Source organism: Microtus pennsylvanicus, chromosome 3 (assembly GCF_037038515.1).
Source record: "Microtus pennsylvanicus isolate mMicPen1 chromosome 3, mMicPen1.hap1, whole genome shotgun sequence".
NCBI lineage: Eukaryota > Metazoa > Chordata > Mammalia > Rodentia > Cricetidae > Microtus > Microtus pennsylvanicus.
Genome location: NC_134581.1, coordinates 100,101,096 through 100,119,775, shown reverse-complemented (window position 1 = coordinate 100,119,775; position 18,680 = coordinate 100,101,096). Strand labels below are relative to the sequence as shown.

At 42.5% G+C, this 18,680-nt stretch overlaps 1 protein-coding gene across 1 annotated transcript; it reads right to left on the bottom strand.

The window, feature by feature from the left end:
- Positions 1–9,728: 9,728 nt before the first annotated feature.
- On the bottom strand, positions 9,729–18,565 carry Uxt (ubiquitously expressed prefoldin like chaperone). The gene is made up of 6 exons (XM_075966760.1): positions 18,409–18,565; positions 16,841–16,922; positions 16,643–16,710; positions 16,182–16,289; positions 10,202–10,265; positions 9,729–10,018 (listed from the first exon to the last, which is right to left on the bottom strand). Exons 1-6 carry the CDS (start codon positions 18,504–18,506, stop codon positions 9,965–9,967), a joined length of 474 nt encoding a protein of 157 aa, XP_075822875.1. The 5' UTR covers positions 18,507–18,565; the 3' UTR covers positions 9,729–9,964.
- Between the last annotated feature and the right edge of the window lie 115 nt (positions 18,566–18,680).

Sequence of the window (18,680 nt, the reverse complement as noted above, 5' to 3'; positions counted from 1 at the left end):
GGTACCAGGAGGACAGCAAATGGGATTTCTTTCTTGTTACCTTGTCTCCACCTCTGTTGCCAAATCCCACAACTATTCCCTAAACCGTCTCCTAAACTCCCTTATACAGCTTTGGATGCCTCTTGCATTTCACGTGGGACGAAAGCGAGTTAAAAGAAATATTTATGTATATATATATACATATATATATATATATATATATATTTATGTATGTCTGTGTGTATGTGAACATGTGTATGGGTGCCAAGGGAGACCAGAAGAGGGCAATGGATCCCCTGGAGCTAGAGTTACAGCCATTTATGAGCTGCCCAACATGGGTTCTAGGAATTGAGCTCTGGTTCTCTGAGAGAACAGCCAGCACTCTTTACCACTGAGCCATCAGCTCAACCATGACAAATATGTATCATTAGGAGCTAGAGGGAAGACAGGATAATACAACCTGAGTCCCAAAGAGTTCCATATCCTAGTTAGAGTCTGACTGTGTTATGCTACATAGCAAAACGGAATTTTGAATGAAATTAAGATTACAGACCTTAAGACACAGCAAGCATTCTGGTTTTATTTGAGATCAACTTCACTGTATGAGCTCTTTTAAGAGCAGAAAAATAAGGCTGAAACATTAGAGGCAGAATGGCAGGAGAGGCAGTAGATTTCAAACATGCAGGGATTTTTCCTGCCATCCCTGAATCTGGAGAAGGCTCCAAGACAAAGAAGTTGGGCAGGTTCACGAATCGGGAATGACTCTCCACCTACAGCCAGTAAGGAAATTTCAATATCACAACTCAAAGGACAACCTGAATGAACAGGCAACAATTCTCTAAAAAAGGACTAAAGTCCCGCCAAGACAATAATAATGTTAGCCTGGTGAGAACAGTGTTGGATTTCTGAGCTACAGAACTATCACATGATAAATGTGTAGTTATTTTAAAAAGACAGTGTCTTATTAAAAGTAGCTCAGGCTGGTCTTGAACTTCTGTCTCAGCTTGCTGAGTACTGGGATTAGAGATGTGCATAAGTTGGAGATAATTTTTTTTATATTTATTTATTTATTATGTATATAATATTCTGTCTGTGTGCATGTCTGCAGGCCAGAAGAGGGCACCAGACCTCTTTACAGATGGTTGTGAGCCACCATGTGGTTGCCGGGAATTGAACTCAGGACCTTTGGAAGAGCAGACAATGCTCCTAACCACTGAGCCATCTCTCCAGCCCAAGTTGGAGATAATTTATATAGCAGTACTAGAAAACTAGTGAAATGTCCTTGACTTGACTCTTACAGTCTTCTACCCCATTAACTTTTTGAGGGTGTGCCTTTTGCTAGGCCCTTGTAAACACTGTTCACTGCATATGGGGCTCCTTTCCTGTATTGCATAGTCATCTTCCAAAAAAAAAAAAACCACTCAAAGTTCAAGTTAGGTTTATGAAGCCTTCTCAAACTGAATACCTACACTTTTCTGTCCCTCAATGGTTTAGACTTAAAAAAAAAAAGATTTATTTATTTACTACATATACAGTGTTCTATGTGCATGTAGGCCAGAAGACACCACTGGATCTCATTACAGATGGTCATGAGCCACCATGTGGTTGCTGGGAATTGAACTCAGGACCTCTGGAAGAGCAGCCAGTGCTCTTAACCTCTGAGCCATCTCTCTAGCCTCGGTTTAAACTCTTGACACTATTGCCTCCATCTCCTGAGTGCTGAGATTATACATATCAAGAATACATGGCTGCTTCTTCTTTCTGAAGTGCTAGAGACCAACTCCAGGGCCTCATGCATGTTAAACACGTTTTTATCACAGAGCTTCACTATAAACCCATGTCTTTCTTTAAACAAACATGTAAACTATTATGTTAGGCACTGCTCTAATCAGAAAGGCTGGTCTACTGGACAATCAGCCTCAGTCCAATGCTAGACTTCTATGTTTTGAATCCTTGTTCTGCCAGTTATTAGCTGTGTGATCCTGGCCAGATTCATTAACCTCTCTGTACCTCAATTTTTTTTTTCATTTGTGAAATACGGACAGTGACATACCCATCTATAAAACAGACACTGTGCACCATTATCATTGTGTGAATTAAATATAACCTACTTGGGGTAAAAGCTTTAAGAATTTTCTAGCTGGGCGGTGGTGGCACACGCCTTTAACCCCAGCACTCAGGAGGCAGAGGTAGGCGGATCTCTGTGAGTTCGAGACCAGCCTGGTCTACAAGAGCTAGTTCCAGAACAGGCTCCAAAACCACAGAGAAACCCTGTCTCAAAAAAAAAAAAAAAAAAGAATTTCCTAATTTGTTCAAAAGTCCTTTTCCTGCTATCTCTAAATCCAAAAAGCTCCAAGAACTGTTGTAATGCTTTTGGCAACAAAACATGATTTGAAAGAAAGCAAGGCCCATTCTGGTTTTTATTGATCCTGCTTAGTGTGAATGTTCATGCATTCTGCTGCAGGGATCTAAAAGCAGCTGGTGACAGAGCTGCTGAAGATATGATGTAACGTATCACATGTGCACGCTGCTACCTTTCCAAACTGAAAAATTCACAATTCTGAAATACATCTGCTCTCTGGGGTTTTGGATAAAGGCATGGGCTGTTATTTTTATAGGCACTGAGTCACTTATTTCTCATCCCGACTCTGGAAAGTAGGCATTTTTCCTTTTGTTTAAGGACATATTCTTATTGTAATATCACACCTAATTTATATACTGAGGTAAGAGATGTCCAAGTGACTTCACTATGCTACACTGCTGTAGGTGAAAGACAGTTCCTGCATTTGAACCAAGTATATTCCAGGGATCTAAGTGTTTGTTTATGTTTAGAGACAAGGTCTCATACAGTCTATGCTAGCCTAAAACTTGCCATACGGAGGATGATCTTGAACTCCTGATTTTCCTGTTTCCACCTCCCTGTGACTGAACTTACAGGGATGGGTCACCATGACCAGCTTCAAAGGATCTGAGCATTTAACCTGCACCAGGTGTACATCAGGTCCTTTGAGTATATACTACACCTTCCAGTTCAATGTTTTTATGGGATTCCTTAGTATTTAAACAAATGAGTCCCTGTTTCTTGGGTCTTCTCTTGGGCTATTTCTTTCTGTTTGTTTTGCCCAGTTGCAATGTGTTAGTTTTTGTTTTGTTATAATTATCAACCCTTAGAAGCCTGTTTCTTTTCTTTTCTTTTTTTTTTTTTGGAGATAGGGTTTTTCTGTGTAGCCCTAGCTGTCCTTGAACTTCCTCTGTAGACCACGCTGACCTCTGCCTCCTGAGTGCTAGTATTAAAGGCATATGCCACCAATGCCCGGCTTCCTGTTTGTTTTCATTTTGTTTTTATTTTTTTGAGACAGGGATTCTCTGTTTATTATCTTCAATGCCCTGGAGTTTTCTCTGTAGGCTAGGCTGGCCTTGAACTCACAGAGGTGTACCGCCTCTGCCTCTGAGTGTTGGGATTAAAGGTGTGTACCACCACGCTAGTTCTGTTTGTTTTCTTATGAGATACAGAAAGAGGGTGGATCTGGATGGGAGGGGAAGTGGGAAGGAATTAGTGGGAGTAAGAAGGAGGGGAAACCATAAACAGAATGTATATTATTTGAGAAAAAAAAATCTATTTTCCATAAAAGGAAGAACAAAACAAATCAAAATATTACTTGAAATGATTACTCCTTTTAGGCATGCCCTGAAGAGGAAGGATGTTTCCTGTCACCCCATTACTGCTCTTTCCGTAAGCAAACTGGAGCTAACCCTGAACTGTCTAGTCCCTGATGGGTCTCCATTAACCATCTGTCCACCTGGCTGGGATTGTTAGGTTAAGAATAAACCTTCTAAGGTTTTGAAGAACTTATGATTTATATCTATAGCTTTATTCTTTAATCTGAATGAAATTACAGTATGATTGTCTCATATGTCTGAACTAGTTCAAGGTTCATTTAGCAGGCACAGTGTTAGGCAGCTATCCAAATTACAGTGCCAAAGAACAGTGGACCAGAGTCCCCTCCTCAGAGTTTTAAAAGACTAAAATATACCCAAGACGGACTTAGTTCAGAGGCCCAGAGTCCACTGTGACTCCTAGTGGCGAAGACAGGCAACTTCACTACCTCTTCTTTCTTTTTTTTAAATATTTATTTATTTGTTTATTTATTATGTATACAATATTCTGTCTGTGTGTACGTTTGCAGGCCAGAAGAGGGCACCAGATCTCATTACAGATGGTTGGGAGTCACCATGTGGTTGCTGGGAATTGAACTCAGGACCTCTGGAAGAGCAGGCAATGCTCTTAACCTCTGAGCCATCTCTCCAGCCCCCTCACCACCTCTTCTGAGCTATGCTAAAATCCGGCAGCTGAGTGAAAGCTGCCCAATTAGTAGGCAGCCTATCAGACAGGGGGCTGAATTTGATTATTGCTTCTCTCGCACAATCCTAATGAGAATCCTCGTCACCTGCCCTTCCTAGGTTTTCCTTTTGCTCCTCACCTCATTTACTGGTTGCTCCAAAACAGCTTAGGACACAACAGAGAGGAATCTAGTATGATTCACACATTCAATATCTCCAAAAAGAAGAAAACACAACACAATACAACCACCCTCCAAAAGGTGGATTATATTATGACATCCATTTCTCAGACAAGTAAGTGTGGAGCTAGTAGTTAAGTAACTTGCCTAAGATCTCATCATTGGATGAGATGTTGGGATGCTGGATAAATTCTGACTCAGCATCCCTAGCTACTCAAGGCCAGTTCTCTATGAGATCCCAGAGTGACAATGATGTGAGCAGGACAGGCTTCCCCGGGGAAGTGACATTTGAAGGAGGGGTAGTAGCAAGTCATATTGATGTCCACGGGAAGGATAATTTTGGTAAAGAAAATTGCATATACAAAAGCTCTGAAGTGTCTACCTGAGGTATCATGGTTCCTAGGATAATTCTCAAGTTCTAGTCCCTAGCAGGTAGAATTAACTTTTCCTCTGCACAATCCAATGCATGGAGTAACTTGCTTGTCCTTGCAAATTTGTTCTGTCTCGGTCTTCACAGCCTCACATTCTGCCCTGTTATGTCTGTGTGGCTTTGAGCAAGTCTGCCCTGTTATGTCTGTGTGGCTTTGAGCAAGTTGCTCAACTTTTTTATGTCTAGTTGAACATCTGTAAAACAAGGGATTTTACTCTCAAACCAAAAAAGAATTTTAAAAAAGTATGCCTTCCCTCAAAGGCTTTTTATAAGGATTCAACATGCCAATATATGTAAAAGACTTAGAAGTGTCTCTAGAACATGGTAAACAGTCAATAAATGTTAGCCCTTAGGTTGTGTGTCATCCTTCCCCCCCACCCCCGCCACTTCCTGCCACACTGGCTTTGGACATGCAGGTACAATGTGACTTCATGGTGTTTGTACTGAGTGTTCTTTCTGGTACACTCTTCCTTTACACATTATGGATTCATCCTCTGTTTCCTTCAGGCCTTAATTCATGAGTCACATTTCCAAGTGTAGCCTGCCTTGCTCCAAGATTATCAAACATCTTGATACTCCAGTCCTGTTTGCCCCACTTCAAGTTTGTTCCTTAGCATTTGTATATTACACTATTTTTACCTATTTATACAGTCTGTCTCCTTCACTTTTAGTAACACCTGCTTCCTATGTGCAGGGATTTCTGCCGTTTTGCTTCTCCACATCGCCAGCATCTAGAATGAATGGCTGGTTGGTATTCACTAAGTGCTTAGAAAATATCTGTTAACATTTAAACAATCCCAACAAGTATCTTAATTCTTACATTCCTTTTCTTCTTTTGTTTGTTGCCTAGTCCATCCCCATATTGATATCTGGGATATAATTTTCATATTCAATTTTGTGACAGGATCTTACTCCATAGTCCAGGTTAGTCTGAAACTCACTATATAGCCCAAGTTAGCATTTACTTCCTGAAAAATCTCTCTTGGTCTTCCATGCTGGAAATACATAGTTGTGAATCACCCATGCACAGCCTAGATAGATAACATCTCCCCATCATTTATTTGTGCACCAATTCTTTCAAGCACCTACTTTAAGAAGGTACATATTTAGATAAAGAGTGATCACTGAGTAAGTAGATAAAATCTCTAAGTACCCATTCTGAGGAGAGGCAGACAATCTGTATAGCATTTCTAACGGTGACAGAGTAGAAAAGAACAAAGCAAGCAGGAGACCCGAACCCTGCTGGGTGTGCAAAATCAGACGGTCAAGGGGAGGGGTGGGTGTTGACTACTTTGTTTTCAACAAAGTATCCTTTGAGACATGTGCCTTTATATAGTATAAGCCAAGCACCAGTGGGACAAATACATGTTTTACTGAAAGAACACTACCCAGATGCAAAGACAGGAAAGTGCTCACTGCAACATCTGCTCTATTTGATATCACCGGCAGCACATGTCTATTAACACACCCTTTCCACTCACCGGAGCGTTCCTAGAAACATCTTTAGTGTGTTCCCTGCACAGTGTGCTAAGATTGTTTTGAGAATGGCACCTGAAGAGAGCCTAGGAAGTTACCATACAGAAATGTGGGAGTAGTGTTCAGGGAGAAAGAAGAGCTAATGCAAATAGCCTGAGGCTTGCCTGTACCTGCTGCTTTTGAGAAGCGGAGAAGAGGAGGCCAGCATGACTATACCATGGGGTCTGAAAGGGGAGGTAAAGGAGCTAAGTACATATTCTCTCTTCACACTGGAAAGGATTATAGATTATAGTTTCTGCCTCCCCTCTTTCAGTCCAGTACAGGGAAAAAGTAAAGTCACAGCACTGCTGGGACTGGGGGTTGATGGGTTTTGAGACCAGTGTGGAATGGAGATAGCTCTGATGCAGAAGAGCAGGAACAGAAACCTGGTAATTGGCGCGAATGTGTCCTCATGTGGGATGCAGTGAGGGAGACGGGGCCCTGGGAAAATGTTTCTTGTTTTAAGTAGTTATTGGACCATTTCTGACTAAGGCTTTTAACCTCCATATGCCCCAGTTTTGTCAGTAGCCTGTCTCACAAGGCTGTGATGAGGACTAAGCAAGCTGGAGACTATAGTACACTCAGCAAGTGGAAAGTGGAAAGGTTAGCTCCGACTGTCACTAACATCAGTACCACTCCTGTACTTGAGAACTGTATCAAGGCAAAATGTCTAAGTGGTTAAGAGTGTCTGTGAGGAAACATATAAAGTATACAGTGTAAGTCCCTGGGTTTCGGAAGTACACAGGATCGCCTAAGAGATGGGGCAGGGAAGATTGATCGAACACATGGAGAGGAGGAGGGAAATAAATTGCAAGGCCTATCTTCCTCGGGGACAGATTGCAAGCACCGGACTCAGACGGATCCTGAGGTGGCAGGATGCTACTGAACAGATCTATTACAAAAGGAGGCAGATATGGTTTAAGCGGACTCCTGTACAATAGCAGAGAAGAGCCTCACATAGTGATTAAAATGAGGGACAGGAGCCGGGCGGTGGTGGCACAAGCCTTTAATCCCAGCACTCGGGAGGCAGAGGCAGGCGGATCTCTGTGAGTTCGAGGCCAGCCTGGTCTACAAGAGCTAGTTCCAGGACAGGAACCAAAAGCTACGGAGAAACCCTGTCTCGAAAAAAATCAAAAAAAGAAAAAAAAATGAGGGACAGGACAAGGCCATAGACTGAGCTGCCGAAAATGGAAAGAAAGAAAGAAAAAAGAAAGAAAGAAACAAAGAAGAAAGAAAGAAAGAAAAAGCACTAAACTGACCCATTGTTAAAAGGAAGCAGCTCAATGGCTAGAGTCTACAACTCAGGGAGGAAAGTTAGGGCAGTGATAACTAGAGTGATGTGAATGCAGCCATGCAGACTAACCCGCAGTAAGATGGGGGCAGTGGGAGGAGGCCGGTAAAGTCATGGGTTTATGCACTGGGGATTCAAGGGGGCAGAAATGTAAACTCAGGTGGACTGACTGTTAAACAAACATTGTGTCCCTGGAGGGGGTCCAGTGCCACGAACTGATTCACTACAACCAAACATGAGAGGCTCCATAAACAAGGCCACGGAAAGATCCCCTGAAAGTGGAGGCTAGGAGCCATGCAAACACTTGAGAAGCATCTACTACTAAAGGAAGACTGGACGATGCCACGGACTGGTTCCCAGTCAGTGGGGGTTGGGGAGGGCAAGACATGGACGAGTCCATTAAGTTGGGGGTGAGGAAAAACATCGACCCATTATACAGACCCAGTAGGAGGTTAGGCCACACTCAGATCCACTGCAAGGGGCAAAAGGAGCTGGAAATGCACACCGTGGAGCCGAATAGCAGCAGGCTGGGCCAAGCCACATCCCATGCGCCAGGGCGAGGATCCATGGGGTCATAGATGGCGCCCTCCACCTTGTGGGCCTGGGGCTCACCTGCGTGTGGCGCGGTGGTGGCGGTAGCGGCGGCAGCTCCGGGGGGAGGGGGCTCCATGCGAGGCCCCACCGCCCCCCAGGCCCGAGTTCCAAGGCGGTGGTTGTGGTGGTACCGGGCGGCGGGAGCAACAACTGTGGCAGCAGCAGAGGCAGCACCCAGAAGCCGCCCCTGCGTTTCCCCTCCGCTCACGTGGGTCTTCAGAGGAGGAGCTGAGCGTCCTGTTGTTTGTTGATTGGCCAAAAAAGGTCAAGGGTTGAAGACTGAGGGGGACTTGATGGAGGGAGGGGGACTTGATGGGGGGGAATGGGAGGCGGTGGCGGGGAGGAGGCAGAACTCATAAATAAATAAATAAATAAATAAATAAATAAATAAATAAATAAATAAATAAATAAATAAATAAATAAATAAATAAATAAATAAATAAGTGTATGTCACGGATGTAGGCACAGCTTCAGGGCCCGGTGGTGGAATCCTAACAGAGCTGTGGCACGATTGGCTCGAAGGGGATTGATGGACTGCATTGGGTGGTCAACTAGAGAGGCGTTGGGCGGCACTGATTCTTCACCCTGATTGGGTTGTCGACTGGTAGCCAAGTGGGCAAGTGCCAAGGTTGGGGGAGGAGGGCGCCTGGTTCGCACTGATTGGCCTAAATGAGATGGATGGCAGACAGGGCCAGAGGATGGAGGGCGGTGGATGGGTTCTGTTTTCAGCTGATTGGTGGGGACACGGAAACAGCTGCCAAGAGCACACCATGCGGTTCAGCGGAAACGGGACTTATTTAGAATGAGGACTAGCAGCAGCAGGGTAGGGCTTGACTCTATGTAGGAGGGTAGGGGAACGCTATGATAATTAGCTAGGCAAGACGAATTTAGAATCCAGCCGAGGTAGGAGGACTGAATGGCTGCCAGATACACAAGGGAGTTGAAGGGAGGAAACGAACTGTCTACAAGGGCAGGGTCAAATTGCAGCCAGTTATAAGGGTGGAACTTGGTTCTTAGTTATCTAAGACTAGACTCTAGGTGATAGGGCCTGTAGCAGGAAAGGCAGATCTATTTAGAACTATTGGAACCATTTAGGGAACAAATCAAGGCTGTGTGAGAGAGAGGTAATAAACCTTAAGATCTGAGGAAAAGGCTAATGGCCATGGGAACAAATCACTTTGAATTGGCACTTTGAAAATTCGTTTCAAGGGTCTCAGGGATAGCTCAGGATGACCTTGAACTTCTAACCTTCCTGCCTACTCCTGATCTCACTCAGGGAGACCTCCTATGAATTTAGGGTTTCACGTGTGATAGGCAAACACTCTACCAATTGAACTTCACCCCCAGCCCATGCATCCGTCCATTCTTTATGGTAATACAAAGAGCACAGATACAAGTATCTAGGAAAAGGAATTAAATTGTGACGAGGTGGGTCGAAGTTCACAAGGTGACAAAAAGGGTAAAGCATAAAGTCACATGGAAAATACAAATCAGAGGCAAGACCTCTAGAGTGTTTTAGAGGTTCTACAGAGTGGATGGGTCTCCAGGGCACTTAGTCAGTCAGTGAGAGGGGAAAAAGAACGGCTATGTAATTCCAAGGCATTCGGCTCTTTAATATTAGATGGGAAGAAGCAGTCAATGGGAAGATGGCTCTGGGAAATTCTGCAGGCCTTGTAGTTCTCTAAGTCCCTGTAAAAGAGGACAAAATAGACTGAGCAGAGGCTGGGTTCAGATCCTGCCCCAGGTTTTCTCTGCTTTTCACTTCCTTGGTTTCAGTTCAGAAGGAAAGATGATCCCTCCCTTTTTTGGCTTTCTCCTTCAGGTTATCATCCTAAAATATTTGGAGGGTAGAGTGGAGTGAGCTGTTCTCACCTCTAGCATCATGTGGATATGGGCCTTGATATTCATGGAGTCCTTGGTGAGGCTGTCGCTGAGCCTAGAAAAAAGGAACAAGAAAGGGCAACGTGGGCCCTATTTAGGCTTACAACGGTAATTCCTTCCTCATCATTTCAGGAAATGCTTGCATCCTGGATGGCTCCCACCTGGAATCCACTCTGCATGGATGGCTCCTATGCAGAGATGTCTACTACTACTTGGAATTTCCTCATTTAAAGACTGAGGGGAATAGGGCCAGTGAGAGGGCTCAGCATGTAACAGTGATTGCTGCCAAGTGTGACAACTTGAGTTCAATCTCCAGGACCCAAATAGTGGAGGAGAGAACTGACTTCCAAAAGTTGACCTCTTACCTTCACACGTACTCACAAAAAAATGTAGTAATTTTTTTTTTTTTCTTTTTGGGTAAGGGGAAGAGTGGGGAGAATACAGGGTCTCTGATCAAACTATACTGGAAACTGTCTTTATGAAACCCATTATAATGAGTATATGATAACAGAAAGTAAAGATTATTGAATGCCTTCTGGATGTCAGGCAGATATAAATATTGGGGAAATAGCAGCAGAAACAGCAGTAAATGAAACAAAATTCTTGGGCTCCTGGAGCTCCTTTAAAAATTTTAGTTTTTAATTATCTGTCTGTTGTATGTAGGGAAAATGTACCCTTGAGTGTAAGTGCCCACAGAGGTCAGAAGAAGACAGTAGATCCCCTGGAGCTGTAGTTACAGCTGGTTGTGAGCTGCCTGATATGGGTTCTAGAAGCAAACTCAGTTCCTCTAGAGAGCAGTATGTGCTCTTAACCACAAAGCCACCTCTCCAGCTCTTAAAATATTAAGAGACAAAAATAAACACAAGCAACCATGTGTTAGATCTATGTATAAGGAAATTAATAATGAAAGGGGAAGAGGTAGCAAGTGGAGGCTTCAATTTTAAAGAGTGCTCAGGTTTGGCTATACTAAGAAGTTTTCTTTTAAGACTATGTAGCCCAGCCTCACTTCCAAATTCAAGCTCCTCCTGCTGATTTGCCGAGATTACAGATGTGTACTATCACTCTACCGCTTACCTAAAATGAAGAAGTTCACATAGTGTGGGTGACACGGAAGATGAGTGCTCCCACGAAAAGAACAGGCAATACAAAGGTGCTAGCAGTGTGCTTGGTATGGTTCAGGTACGAGCCACTGTGGCTAGAGAATATGTGAAGGAGAGGTAAGGGAGGAGGCAGAGGGTGTAAAGTCTACAGGACTGTGGTAAAGACCTTAGCTTTTATATTAAATAAGGTGGGAAAAAGAGGAAGGTTGAGAGTGGAGGATAGATGCAAATTGATTGAATAAATAAACTCATTATGGTTTAAAGAATACACCTGGGGGGCTGGCTCAGTGGTTAAGAGCATTGCCTGCTCTTCCAAAGGTCCTGAGTTCAATTCCCGGCAACCACATGGTGGCTCACAACCATCTGTAATGAGGTCTGGTGCCCTCTTCCGGCCTGCAGACATACAGACAGAATATTGTATACATAATAAATAAATAAATATTTTTTAAAAAAAAGAATACACCTGGCTATAGGGCAGAGCACCGACAGGACAAGAAGCTCAAATGTGAAGTCAGTAAGTGCAGTGAGGAGGTTAATGCAATAGTCCAGGTGAAGAATGGAGGCTCGGACCACAGGGAGCAGTAGAGTTGAAGTAATAGAAAGAACTCAGTTTGGTAAGTATTTTGAAGGCAGGGCCAAAGGGTTGCAGTCAGGTGTAAGAGAAAGGACCATGGGGCACAGAAAAGCTTTGTGAAAAGCAGTCGGTATTATGAATTAAGTGTGTAGTGAAGGGAGATGGTATTAGAGAATGTGGAAGCAGCAGAAGGGGCTAGATAGTGCAGGATCTTGATAGCATAATAGGAAATCCAATTTAATTGTGCTGATCTGCGTAAATGAAACTAAAGACTTCACAAAGAAACAAGGCAATGGGATAGAAAGTTAAGTTGGAAAAAAAAACAAGTATCAAGTATTTATATACTACTATCTTCCCAAATTTATATTGCCAACTATCTTCAAAAACCTCACTTTGGTGTCTAAGTCCTACACTGAGTCCCAGCTCTTCCAACTGGTCTGCTTTTCCATCTCAAATAGAAGTAATGGCATCTTTCTGGTTGCTTACAAAAAACCCAGATTCTCTTCTTTTTGCAGAATTAGCTTTGAACTCAGGACCTCACACAGCCCAGTTATGGACTCTACTACTGACAGGTACCACAGCTTCAAGACTCCTCTTTGTTTTTCATATTCCGTCAGCCATTCAACACCACAACTGCATCTCAAGCCAAACCTCCCATCTCCATTATGTACTGTCTGTACCACTGTCAACATCTATTATACCACATCATGGCCTTATTTACTTATTGTTTCCTTTTATCAGAATGACAGCTGCGAAGACAGACTGTGGTCTGTTTTGCTGCTTGTTGTATAATGAGGACCGGAAGAAGTATATGACACAGAGTGGGGACCCAATGGCTGTTGAATGAATGAAGATTGCTGCATTCAAAGGAACCCAATATCTTTATCCTTAAATAATACTTAAGTCTATGATTAGGACAGGGTATGAAGCATAGCATTATTGCTGGAGAACAAGAATACCTTTTCTCAGCCATGTTCAGAGCTGTTCTATTCACTCTCAGCTATGAAATGGAAACAATATACATGTCATCCACTAGATGAATGGATAATAAAGATATGGTGCATATACACAACAGAATTCTGTTCAGCTACACAGAAAAGTGAAATTAAGAAATTTACAGGTAAATAGATGAAACCACAGCATATTATACGGAGTGAGGTAACTCAGACCCAGAAAGATAAACATTGCAAGTTTTCTCTTATTTGTGGATGCTAACTCTGAATCTTTAGATGTGAGTGTATAAGCTGGAGTAACCACAGAAAGCAGGAAAGTAAAAAGGGACCAGGGGATAGGGAGGAGTAGAAACTGTAGAGAACGGGGTAGTATGGCGCAGGTGCTATGATGGGGAACTGGGAAAAGTTGGGGAGGGGAGAGGGAGAAAAACACTGAGGAAGAGGGACAGAGGAGGGCTAAAAAACATGAGGATGATTGAAATGGCCATAGGGAAACACTGTTTTGTGTTTATAACATATGTATGTACTTGAAAAACCAAAAAAAAAAAAAAACCTTTCTTTTTGCAGCTGATGGAGACTATCACAAAGATCCACAATTGGCCAAAATGCAGGGAATAAGAGTCTTTGAGGTGCCCAACCCCAACTGATACACCTGTAATGTAACCCCTATACCTAAGGCTCAGGGAGAATCATAGAGATGGGGTGAACAGATTATAAGAGTCAGAGGCTCAGAATGTCCGCTGTTAGATATTCCCTGGACAAACTAGGAAAGCTGTACCTATGAATTTCCAAGAATATGAATAAAGTCAGCATAATGACACCACCAGTTGGCATGTCAAAGTGGAAAGGGGAAATTACACAATGGCCTACCTTGAGATGAAGAACTACAAGTGATCAAAGCCTGCTGAAAGAGGCAGAATCAGTCTCCTTTAGGGACAAACTCCCACATAGGTTGCCCAATCTCAAGTAGTCAACCCTGGACACATGTACATACAAACAAAGCTAAATGGACTCAGTAGATTATATATATATGTGTGACACACACACACACACACACACACACACAGAGCAATAATAATAACCAAAGAAATACATTAAAAACAATTAAGTATTGGCAGGCAGTTTGGGATACAAAAAGCAACCAGAAAATATGTTACTATAAAGTATATCCCAAGCAATCAAGTTTTAAAAAGAAAGTTCAACTACGTAGACTCAAATCCTAATCTAGAATGATGAAAGTTTGAGACAGCTCTATTAGTTATAACGGAACAATATGAGGTCAAGCACATATTTCATCACACCAGTAGAAAGCATGTCAACAGATTAGAAAGACCAGGCAAGGAGTTTTTCTGATAGGTACTGATAACTTCAAAAACCTCATTTTGAGAAAAATCATCAATTCTCAAAAAGAAAAAAAATTAAAGACCCTGAAACCCTGTGTCATAGGAGGAAAACTTGCTATAAAAACTGAACTTGTTCTAAATGGCCACTAGTTTGGAATTATACTGCCCTTCATCAAACTATTTGCCAATTTGTTTGATCACCAAAATTTAGAAATCTCAGCAGCTCTCACTCAGGTCTACTAAAACTCGAAACTCTAGAAAGCTTAATAGAATAAGTACTGAAACCTTAAAGGAAGAAACTCGAGGCAAAATGAATGCAGGAATAAATATGACCAAGGGGAAATTTTACATTGGAGGTGTTCGTGTTTGTAAGTGTATATTTATCTAAGTGGACTGCTCACCGCCCCTTCATACTTATTCTAAACTATTCTACATGTGACAAGCTACAACACTACCTATAATAATTCAAACGACTCTCCTAAACTAGTTTTTCCCTACACAAAACCATAACTCATCTGGAACCCACACTTTCTCTGCCCACCACTACCCACATAGGTAACCTTTGATAAACCCTTCAATATGCTTCTAGTGTATTGAAACAATACTCTTCATTCAACAGAAATTTTGTGCTTTACACTATTTTGGGCATCTACAGTTTAAACTTTCCCCTTTACAATGCCAGGTTATAAACCTGGGCTGGGGACACAGTTCAGCAACAGAGCTCTTGCTTAGTATACAAGAGACCTTGGCTTTAAGTATTAGCCCTGTAAAAATGTAAATAATGCTTATTAATTACTTATAAAAGACAATGAACATGAGAAAGATGCTGGAAAAACAGAAGAACTAGAAGATGGCTAGTGAGATGGCTCAGCAGACAAAGGTACTTGCCACACAAGCCTGGAAATCTGAGTTCTACTCATAGAATCCCTGGAATCAGAGCACCAACTCTATAACACTATTCTCTGATCTCCACCTGCATGCTATATATAGCACATACACCTACAGACAAGTGCATATGAGCACATACCTGCATGCACACACACACACACAGTAATATTAATTTTTTAAAGTGGAGGGGCAAGTCAAGAGGGCTAGGGGTTGCAATTTTGAAGTTAGGTCACAGAACTTGTTGAGAGAGTATTATTTGTACAAGACAACTGAGTGAGGAAAAAAGTGGGAATGCTTAAAGCATGTGTTAAGGCTAGGAAGGTGGCTCAGTGGACAAGAACATTTGCTGTACAGGCATAAGGACCTGAGCTTGGATCCCCAGTAACAATGTAAAAACACCTCTAACTATAGGACAGGGCTTGCTGAAGCCCCTAAACGGCAAACTCTAAGGTTTGGTGAAGAATAAGGCAGACAGCAACAGAAGAGGGTGTTATCTCCGCACGTGTGGGTACAGGCATGTGAGGTTTAGAGTGCTGAGAAAACAGAAACTTCTGTGAATAAAAAATGTCAATAAGCAGAAATATTTGCAGATAGTTAAGTGACCGTTACTGACTCATGGGTTGAAACCTCATCCATGATATCCATAGATATGTGTACATACAACAGCATAGTCCTAGAATGTAAGACTCTTTTCTTCTCAATACTAATCACACAACCTGGTATATACAAGGTACTCAATAAATGTGTGAAGGGATTGATACAAAAAACATTTATTGTTTATTATGCAAAGGTTGAACTTTGCATCCTCACTTTTCTTTAGAGTCCTAGCTCTAAAGAGGAAGGTAGTATGGTTCTCTAAGTTCCATTCCCTGTAGTCATGGGGGGAAAAGGGTAGAGTATTAAATTCTGTGATGTTTATTTATTTATTTTTAGATAGGGCCTTGTTTTATCACCATATCTGACTTTTATGTATTTTGTGTGTGCATTTCTGTGTGGTGTGTGCTAGGGATAGAACCCAGGGCTTTACACATGCTAGGCAAATGCTGTACCACTGCCCTGTACCCCGAGCCAATGTAGGTGGTTTTACATACTATCCTCATGGAATGAACTCACTCTGTGAGGAGAGAACTCTTTCGGTCAATGAACTTGAGAGCTTCAGCCAGTGTCAACTCCAGGAAAAAACCGTATCCCAGGGCCACATAGATGCGTGATGTATCTGGGCTGAGGAAAGAAGTCAGAGGAAGTGGAGGAAGTCTTTATTATCATTTAGCATATGGGACAGTTTAAGATGTTTCCTATTCCCTTCAATTCCCCAAAGTGAATGCTCTGTAAGAGAAGGTATTTTCTTCATTCACTGTCACACCCACAGCATGGAGCTTATATCTTAATGCAATAGAAAAGTCACCAGAGGGAGGGGGAAGGAAATGGGAGGCGGCGGCGGGGAAGAGACAGAAATCTTTAATAAATAAATAAAATTAAAAAAAAAAGTCACCAGAATCTAATATATAGAAAATATCAAGAAATACTTGTTGCAGAAAGAAGGGAGAAACTCAGAGGGGAGGGAATACACTCACACCACTGTGTCAACGAAGAAGTTACAGCCCAAATCCACCTGCATATATAACTCCGAATGGTTAGTTTCCTGTAGGGCCATGAGAAAAGAAGTAGGGTGTCAGTGGCCAATTTTTAGGGCAGATAAAAGGCTTTGTTCTGGGGTTTCTTTCCTTTTTTGTACACATACACACACTGATACCCAATTTAAAGGCCTTTACCTGGAGTCGTTCAATGACATTTCTCAGTTGAAGGTATACAGACAGCTGCTCATATACCTTGTCTCGATGATCCAGCACCTTTCTGATACGTAGAAAATATAAGTCAGACTGTATTTCATCCTGAGCTCTACCTCTTACCAGCAATGTGTCTTTGGCAAGTAGGAAATCTGTTTGGGATTTGGTTTCCCCTTCTAGGAGTCATTAGAATCCAGTGTTTACTATGACTTGATTTTAAAGGGTTTTAAGTGTCACCCAAATGGGTAAGCACTGTATACTTTAATACTATTTATTACAAATATTGCATTTTACTCAGTGCCTTATGCTAATTAAAACGTCCCATCCTCACCCTAAATATATCTCTCCTCTCCGCCATCTTGTTTAGGATGATCATACAGCTCTAGTTCTGAACACCTAACTGTTCAGATTAATAATGACAGCAATGGTAATCATCTAGTTATTGAGTCTTTATTGTGTTTCAGGCACTGGAGCAAAATTCCTTTTTCAAAACAACTATCCAGGTTATTTGTTTTATTTTCTGAGACTAGAGCTGAGTTTCCCAGGCTAGTATTTCTCTCAGGCTTAATATAACAGCAGTTGGGTTTATGTGCATTAAAAAAAAAGTATTCTTACTTAATGTATTTATTTTGTGTACATGTATTGGTGACATGGTACACACATGTAAGTCAGGGGACAGTTTTTGGAAGATTTTTCCTTTGACTAGATCCCAGAGATCTAGCTCAGGGCACTGGTATTGGAGGCAAGGCAGGCCATCCTGCTAGCTTTCTTCTTCTTCTTTTTTTGAAACATAGTCTCAGAGTCTCTGCTGTACTCAACTCTGAAATGCAGCTGAGGATAATTTTGAGCTCTGGGTCCTCCTGCTTTACCCATTGCAAGTACGTCATCACAATGAGCTTTTTTAATTCTTAGTTTTTAATAGAACCATGTTCTATTGTCAAGGCTGGCTTGAACATTCTGGCTAAAGAAATAAATTTTCCCACCTCACCACTAGATAGGACTCCTGGCACACACCACAGAGCCTGAGCCTGGCTTTAGTCTCAATTTTTTTCTTTTTGAGACAGTCAGTCTACAGCCCAGGCTGGTCTCCAACTTCTGAAGCTCCGCCTGCTTCTGCCTCCCTCGTGCTGGAATTACAGTCCTGTGTTTTATCACGCTCGGCTTTGGGTTACATTCTTTACCCGGGTTGATACATCTAAAACTCAAAAAGACCCCATTACGAAGGCAATATAAACTTCCCCATCTCACTGATGAGTTAAAGTTCATAAAGCCTAGGGAAGAGAGGTGAGGTACAACTTGTTTATAAATAATGGTTAAATAGCCCAGTCTGAAATATTGTGGGTTCGTAATGACTAATTTTAATTTTAATTTAAATACGACAAACAGCATCAAAGGCTCTCTAACAAGGACCATGTTTAACCCAATCATAGCCCCGACGTCAACCCCTCTTCCCGGCCAATCCAGAAGTTTGTCAGGGAATTCCGTCCCACCCACTCCGTCACGCGTGGAATTTCTCAAACTACGTCACGCCTAGGATCCACGTCGTCACTCACTGCAAGTCTCGCTGCAGTACATCACTGATGAAGGCCTCGCACCGCAGCACTTTCTCTCCGACCGTTTCCAAGGCCCGCCGTTTGGGGGGGGTCGCCATGATGTCGCCTGCGTGCGGAGGAGGGGAAACCACGGCTTCCGGGTGGCGCAGTTGGATGACGTCACAATTGGGTGGGCGGGGCGGTCCAGCATGAGAAAAGTCCCACTGAAAGGGACGGGTGACGGGCGGCGCGCTCCGTTCTTGAATCCCCGGAGATATCCGAATTCTGCCGAG